General features: G+C 44.2%; 1 protein-coding gene across 7 annotated transcripts; it reads right to left on the bottom strand.

Annotated features, from left to right (window-relative positions):
• Positions 1–899: 899 nt before the first annotated feature.
• On the bottom strand, positions 900–7,995 carry NPY5R (neuropeptide Y receptor Y5). 7 transcript variants are annotated; one of them, XM_066548236.1, is made up of 4 exons: positions 7,578–7,686; positions 5,609–5,878; positions 4,769–4,863; positions 900–2,641 (listed from the first exon to the last, which is right to left on the bottom strand). In XM_066548236.1, the coding sequence occupies exon 4, from the start codon at positions 2,627–2,629 to the stop codon at positions 1,298–1,300; it is 1,332 nt and encodes a 443-aa protein (XP_066404333.1). In that variant the 5' UTR covers positions 2,630–2,641; positions 4,769–4,863; positions 5,609–5,878; positions 7,578–7,686; the 3' UTR covers positions 900–1,297. The 7 variants fall into 7 exon arrangements, with proteins under 7 accessions (XP_066404333.1, XP_066404330.1, XP_066404332.1 ...); XM_066548233.1 differs by having other exon boundaries at positions 900–2,638; XM_066548235.1 differs by lacking the exons at positions 4,769–4,863; positions 7,578–7,686 and adding an exon at positions 7,861–7,995 and having other exon boundaries at positions 900–2,638.
• Between the last annotated feature and the right edge of the window lie 403 nt (positions 7,996–8,398).

The raw sequence follows: 8,398 nt of genomic DNA, 5'->3' as shown, positions 1-8,398 counted from the left end.
TGTGCTCCACTGGATCCATTCCACAAGCTCCATCTCTCTTTGTCTTGAGGAGCCCAGAACTGGACACAGCACTCCAGATGTGGCCTCACCAGAGCTGAGCAGAGGAGCAGCTGGAATGTTCTTCCTAATGCACCCCAGGACACTGTTGGCCTCTTGGCCACAAGGACACTGTTGGCTCATGGACAGCTTGGTGTCCACCAGGATTCCCAGGCCCCTCTCTGCAGAGCTGCTTTCAGCAGGTCACCCCCAGCCTGTCCTGGTGCAGGGACAGGTTATTTCTCCCCAGGGGCAGGACCCTACACTTGCCTTTGATGAATTTAAAAGTAATCCACTCTGCCCCTCCCCGTCCATCTGTCAAGGCACACATGCACATGTTTATTTGAAAGCTGTTATACCTTTCCAAAGCAAGTGGGTTAGTTATAATGAAGTGTAGTGAGTTTTGCATTTTGGTAAAGGAAGAGAAAAATTCCCGATGTCTTTCCATTTCCTTTTTCTTTCCTCTATCATTTGCTTAGATAATGAAGGCTTACTCTGATCAGAAATGTGTTGTATTTTCAGGGGTGTCATCACTGTAAGAATAAAGACATAACTATAGATAAATTCAGGCTGGATGAAAATGACATAAAATGACAAGCCAGAGTGAAAATTGTCTGAGGAAATCAGAGGTAGGTTGTATTGGATAAATACAGTGAGATGGAAACAGTCAAGGCAAGAACAATGACCCTCAAACCCATTCCAGGGAATAAGGCAACCAAGGAATAAGCAGCAAAGCATCTTGCAAAGATATTGCAAACTATGAGTCAAAGAGCTAAGGAAAAATATTTTCCTAATAACACCCAGAGAGATTTAATTATATTAGAAAGCAGTCAAAGCTGGCACTGAAATAATCTCAACAATAATTATTTAGTAAATGTTATGTATTTTATTATAGTTTTATGACAGTTAATACTGATATGTCTAAGTAGTCTGTCTCACATTTATTACTCATTATATATTCTGTATAATTCCAAAGTACAGGTTGCCAACAATTTGGGTAATGAAAATGGTATTCTGGTTTTGTACACTGAGCATGATTTCCTTGATGTAACAGATAAAATAATATTATAACATATGCATATATTTCTGCCCAATGCAAGAAATATGTGCAGCCATAGAACTATCCATCCACAAAAAAATGCTACTAATCACAACCAACTCACACTAACTAAACTAAACTAATTGAGCTTTTACAGCTATGCACACCACTAGGCTTGAAAGCCATACTTGTTTGTTTTACTTTATCTTAGGGCACATAAAATCATGGTATTTGGCAGCATGAAATAAGGGACATTAAATCAGCTTTTATGCTGTTGTTAAGAAACCCATAGAGAATGGGATTCAAGCAGCAGGACATCATACCCAACAAATGGCATATGCAATATACTAATTTAAAGTGCCTGTTGGAAATGAGAGTGGCATTAAAATCTGTGACAATGTGGAAAAGGTGAAGAGGCATCCAGCTGAAGCCAAAAACTAGTATTAGCACTGTCAGTCTGCAGAAAACCCTCCTTGATCTTGTCTTAATTCTGATGATGGATTGGGATACTGTAATCATGTTCTGGATCTCTGTGTTTTCTTCTGGTTTCATTTCAAAACAGATAGGGATCCCAGGGATGAATTTACTGGAGGAAAAAAGCTGGCTTTTTTCTGTGTCAGAGGTTTCTGGGAGATCTCTGGAATGAGTATCCTGATGATGCCTTGAAATAGCTGGCATCACACTTGAAGTCTTTCTACTGTATCTTCTGTGGTGCCTTCTGCCAAAGGCACAGCTCCACCTGGAATATCTGGAGGGTTGAACCTGTGTGCCAGCACTCTTAGAGGGATGAAGAGTTAGGTTTATCATCTCCTTTTCTTCAAACTTGTTTTCCTTGTTTGACAGCCTAGCACCTATGCTCCTGCAGACGCTGGTGTGGCTGGCGGTCAGGCACGCCAGCGGCAGGATGTACTGCATGAACAGCAAGGCTATCGTGAAGGCGATCCTGTAGGAATCAGAAGGCCAGGACTCGATGCACAGCAGCCTGTTCTCCAGTCCCTCTAAATTCAGAGTTTTGCTGAGGTCCACGGTTTTATGGAAAACTGGCAGAGGGGAGCAAATTGTGAAGCCAAAGGCCCAAATGATCACTATTAAGAAATAGCCTTGTTTTGCTGTGAGATTGCTGGAGAGGGGATACTTTATCATACGGTACCTGACTGCAGCAATAGATATTAACATCAAAGTTGAAACTAGGACTGAGGCACACTGGAGGAAGGGCATTACATGGCACATGACAGTGCCAAACATCCATTGGTCAAGCAGGACAGATGTCAGTGTGAAAGGTGAACAAAACAGCACAACCAAGATGTCAGAAAAGGCCAAGTTTCCAATGAGAATGTTTATTACTGTCTTCTGCTTGCACTTTAGTAGGGCCATTAGTATAAGTAGATTTCCCACAAAGCCAGCCAGACTTATAAGTGTGTACAGCCCAATGAGAAAGTACTGCATGTCATCAACGCTACTCTTATAGTCTTCCCAGGCAGAAAAATTCTTTGTTGCAGCAGAAGTGTTCTTGCTACGTGTGCTGTTGTTACGGTCTTTGAATTCTAAATCCATTTTACAGTCCTGCTTGGAACGAGAAAGGCATTAATTAGCATCTGAAGAAATTATGATATTGCTGTTAATCAGAATGTAAAAATACATAAATGTACCTTTTACCTCAATGCAAATAAATTACTATTGATGTTAGTCTACTGTGAGGCAGATAATTTCAGGTCAATATGAATTAACTAAGTAGGTTTTATCATTTGGTGTTCAGCACTGCTAGGCCTCCTACCTAGATGCTCACGTGGGAGAATGACAGTTTACAGGTCTGCATTATGATGCTGCCTTTTAACTGTGTTCTGCTGCAGAACATATTGTCAGGCTTTCCACGAGGGAACAGTTAGCTACAAAAGCAATACACCTCGAGTCGGTGAGATTACTCATGTGAATAACAGCCCATTGATATGAGTAAGGAAATTACAGTCACCATCTGGGCAGATGGCTAATCATTATATCATTGCAAATTATAAAGAAGGTACCTGAAAATGCATATGCTAACAACTGCAGTAGTACTTCTTACCTTGCTAGTAGACAACTAACACAAAATAGGTGAGAGCTTTCAAAAAGGATCAGGAAATCCACTGTCAGTAATCCAAGATGGAATTCCTGATGTGATGTGTGTAGAAAACATCTTCTACTAAGTGCTGAATATAGTTTAACTGTGCTCAAGCAGAAAGGAAAATTAAAAAACACCTAAAGTAATTGGTTGTAATATAGAGAGGACAGTGTTAACTGAAAGCAAACTCCACACAGCCATTTGAAAATTCAGTGAACTGCTACTTATTCAGCACAGAATCATCTAGTGTTAAACCTAGCTCAGCACAAAGTTATTCTGCCTACTGAATCTTCACATATTAGTCTTCATTTTAGAACAAAGAGAAAGACATGAGAATTCAGTTCAAACCTCCATTTATCTTAAACACTTGCATGTACAGAGTTTCAAAGTCAAAATTCCCCAGAGTGCCAACGTCCTGTACAAAACTGCTTAATGTTTAGAAATCTTGCATAAGAGAAAACAAAAAAGGTCTACAAACCCAAAGCATATGTCAATACAGCAGAAGGCTGTATCTGTCACCTGAAAAAGGCAGGGCTCTTCAAGACTGTAGCATTCCTTAGTGAGCTCTACCATGCTGACATTTTCAAAGTGCAATAATATTATTTGGCTCCCTCGACACATGCAGATGTGCTCCTTCCTTCACATCATGTGTGTTCCTATCATTATGGTTTGAGCCAAAGGGCAGCTCAAACCTTAAAACAACCTGAGAACGTTCACTCACTGTATTGTGATGTGAAGGTCCTCCAAGTAAGAGTAGAAATATATATATGAAAAGATCTTGCAGGTAATATGTTGGAAAGAGGTGAAAAGAAGTCAGCCTTCCCAATTTGCCTCAATGTTAAAGTGCTTTTTAACAGCTAAAACTGAATTAAGAAATGAATACATGAAATTAGATAACCAAAATATTACAATTCTGTGTATATGAGCAGAGAGGTATTAATGCATATTATTTCTGTTCAGTTTCTTCTAGTCTTTAATGATATGGTGGAAAACCATATAACAGACAAGTAGTGATATCTGAGTCTACATTTGCCTCTAGACCAACTTGAAAGGAGCAGACTAGAGATTTGGTAAGTGATCTAATCTCTCTATTTCTACATTGATACAATCAGAAGTTTTAATTTTGATTTCTCTTTATACAACTCTAAGCTCATTAAGTAAATAGTTTTTTATTTAATTTTTCTGAGCTAATTTCTGAGTTGCTACTAACTAACTGAAAATGGTATGTGCACCACAGTGACTTTCCAAATCTGCTGAAATTTCTGCTACATAACTTTTTCTGCCCTGGATAAAGTAAAATAATGCTATGAATAAGACCAAGGAACAAAATTTTATGTAGTGTTATGTTGTAACGTGTTTAATAAATTAATGTTTACTAAATTCTTCTTGAAGGTTTAAGTGAAAGATTGTTTCCAGTTTCTGTGGATTTTTACACCTCCACATAAAGCTCTTGCAGTATGGATTTAGCAGAAGGGTTCATTGTGTTTTTAATACAAATTGTGTCTTTAAAAACAAAAAGCAAATATGGTGGTTTTCTGAAGCAGACATATTTTGTTGGGATGCATCAGTACTGAGGAAGTCCATCATGGGCTTACCAGCTCTATTCCTTCTGTGCTATGGCTGCCCTCTAACTCAGGTGACAGACAAACTCTTCCCTACCACATGTCTTCATTTCCATGAGGAAGGAGCACTGGAAGAAGTCACAACATGATCTCTTCAAACCCTGGCTGGACACCTAGGGCACCAAAAATGTCTGTGGAGCATAGAAACCCCTTATACACCATCTTCCTGTAGTCACAGTTTCAGAGTGACAGCAAAACAGAGAGGGGAGGAATAACAGTATAATCTACTGGTTTCAACAGACAACTGCTGTGCTGACACAGGTTCCCTTTGCAAAATGCCCAAAGAGAATTTTATTTTAATTTTGGATGTGTAAAAAGAAAGCAGGCTTTCCCCCCTAATTTCAAAATATGCTAAGTAGATCTCTTGCTCTCTGGGGTTTTTCTCCTGCTCAAAAAGAAACCAGTTGTTGTCAGTCTGAGTGCCAGCAGCAGTAAAGATGCAAACAGAAGTTTTCCTCCCGTATCATTGATCCCTAGTCCCCAAACTCATCTTAGCATGCCACCGATTTCACAGGGCTATGTGCACTTATTGGCATTCATCTTCCTGCTTTGTTTTAACAGCTGTTCCTGTTCTCAGAGATTGGCTCACCCTCCCTTATGTTGGTTGGTCAATCCTGGTGCAGCACGTGGCTGTAACTCTCAGGGAAATGGAAATTCCCGGAAATCCCATTGTGGAAAACAGAATTAAGTAATACAGCCCCTTTTCAAAACCTTCGCCTCATATTTGAAGTGTATTTCTAAACTAAATGCGCGATAGCGCCAGGGTGGCTTGCACCTGTTTTCAAAACTCAGATTTAGTTAATCTGAAGGTACCTGCTGGAGGTTTTCTAGCTGTCAGCTCCAAATGTTGGATCACTTTCACCTCCTGCATCTATCAGTCAAGCAAACGAGGTCTCCGTTCTGTAATGCTGGTCTGGACATCGCACATTCCTGACTGTGCTCAGCTACACCTGTGGAAGCTCTGCATGGGCTTGCCCAGGTCTCCTGTAGTTTCACTGGAATGCTTGAGGCAGGAGGCTAGGCTGCTCAAGGAAGTAGAAACTGCAGTTTTGTGACAGGATCCAAGGTGGATTCGAATATTTACTGTAAGAGTCAAATGATTGCAGTTAGCATTTAGCTGAGTTAGAGGCACCAGATAATCTGTGCTATTTTAAAATGATTAACATCTTATACTTAACATCATTTTTTCACTTAAAGCTGTTGCTTAAATTACAAATTCCCTAAATCATAATTTAGGACAGTTAATAGGCTGGATATTTCTATTTCTCTATATATTTAAAGGGAAATTTTCAAGAGCACAAAAGTTAGGCAGGCAACCATCATCCTCTAAAGGCAATTGTTTTTTCCAGAAATGTTCTTTCAATTAGATGAGATACTTATATTAAGGTTTATTCATGGATAAGAGCTTATATCCCACAATATTAATACCTATTAAGTTATCTCTGACTGGCTGGCCCTTGTACAGTCCAGTCAGTTTAATCCCTGCAACAGGGCAATTAACCTTTATAGCTGTGAACAATTTACAGTCTTGGATGACCTTTCTCTATGTTCAAAGAAGAAAAAAAAAAAAACAACCAAAAAAACCCTGCAAAAAATCCCAGAAACAACCCCCCCTGAACTCCATGATGAAAACATACAGGGAGGAAGCACATTGTGTAAATTTGTAAGTACAACTTTTCTGCCCTCATAATACTGGAGAAATATCAAGACTGCACAGAAGAAGTCAGTGAAGGTTTTTAAGCATCCACACAGATGTAAATAGTTAATATGAGTGGCCGTTACTGCATGACCACCAAAGCTTTAGGAAAGCACTGAGCTGTGTTGTTACATCCTGAGAAATAATACCCTCACATCAATACAGACTGAGATAACATCTGAGACAAAATCTGAAACCGCTCAAGTGTTGCGTTCACTACACAAGCTAAGGATAAAAAGCTGCTGATTCTCATGTTCTAGTTCATAATGTGCAACAGCAAAAACTAGCCCGAGAACCTGGAAGAATTCAACAGATTGAAATTACTTCAGAAGTTAAAAAAAACCCCGATTTTTCCACACATTAATGGTATGCATTTTTCTCTGGATCAACAAAAGAACTACAACATTATCCCGGAAAACAAGAATACAACTTCCCAAATTACGCCAAAGCCAACTAATAAGATTGTATGTCCAGCTCCAAGGAAATGCTATGGAACATAATGGGCTATTCGCTGGCCAGAACAGAAAACTTGAAACGCCTGGCTACATTTTTTTCCAGGGAGCACAGCAACTCCTGGCTCGCAAATCACCAAACCACCCCAAAACGGGAACGACTAATATTTTTGCCCTTCCACGCCTCCCTTGGGAATCACTCTGCACCGCTCCGCGTCCGAAACCGCGCGCCCCTTCTCAGCCCGATCCCCGGGCGCCCCGCGGCCGCCGCGACACCGCCACCCGCGGCAGGGCTGGTGCGCTCCCTCATCCCCGCGACACCGCCGTCCGCGGCAGGGCTGGTGCGCTCCCTCATCCCCGCGACACCGCCACCCGCGGCAGGGCTGGTGCGCTCCCTCATCCCCGCGACACCGCCACCCGCGGCAGGGCTGGTGCGCTCCCTCATCCCCGCGACACCGCCGTCCGCGGCAGGGCTGGTGCGCTCCCTCATCCCCGCGACACCGCCACCCGCGGCAGGGCTGGTGCGCTCCCTCATCCCCGCGCACTTGGTGCCAGGGCGGGGCCCCGCGCAAACTTGCGCGGCCGCCCGGCGAGGGGAGGGGAGCTGAGCTGCGCTGAGCTGAGCAGAACCGACCTGAGCCGAGCCGAGGCGAGCTGAGCCGAACGAGCCCACCGTGGCGGCTCCGCGCCCGCCCTTCGTTACCTGCGCGCGTGTCCCGCTGCGGGCGCCCCGCGGCGAGGAGGGGCCGCGGGGGCGGCGCGGGTGCGGCGAGGCGGCGGCTCCGGTCCGCACTCACGGCTCCGGTCCGCGCTCACGGCTCCGGTCCGCGCTCACGGCTCCGGCACGGGCGGGTGGAGCGCGGCTCCGAGGAAGCGGAGGGAGGCGCGCAGCCCCCAGGGCTGGCGGCGCATCTTACGGGGTCGGGTCCCGGGGCTGGGGATGCCGCCGTCCGTGCCGCGCCCGCCGCCCGCTCGGCTGAGCTGGGGCTGGGGCTGCAGCGGGGGTGCATTTCGGGAGGCCGCTGCAGGCAGCCCTGGAGCCCGGTATTTCAGCGCCGCGCGGTGTGACAATCAGAGTTTCCATGGAAATGCAGCGAGACGGTAAATACACCTCGCGCTCGCCGGTGCTGAGGGGATGCTCTCAGTGCCTCACCCGGCACTCAGGACACGGCGTTTTGCGGAGGTGAAACGCGCTGCGAGTATCGGGACACAGCGAGGCGCGAGCACAGACAGGCAATCGCAGAGAGCTGGTCAGAGCTCCCCTCGCTTCGACTGGAGCAGGGCTCCGCAGGATTTTATCCCTGCTACTCAAGTACCCTTTAATGTTTATTTTAGAACAGGTGGAAGGCAATGGTTTTCCCCCAAACAGTTTTCCTCGCTGAGCTGAGTTCGGTTTTTACAGAGCAAAATATCTGAAGGGTGGTTTTAATTTTATCTGAACAATCAGTGAGAAAG

The sequence above is a fragment of the Molothrus aeneus genome, chromosome 4, assembly GCF_037042795.1.
Source record: "Molothrus aeneus isolate 106 chromosome 4, BPBGC_Maene_1.0, whole genome shotgun sequence".
Classification (NCBI taxonomy): Eukaryota; Metazoa; Chordata; class Aves; order Passeriformes; family Icteridae; genus Molothrus; species Molothrus aeneus.
This window is presented reverse-complemented; position numbering and strand designations above follow the sequence as displayed.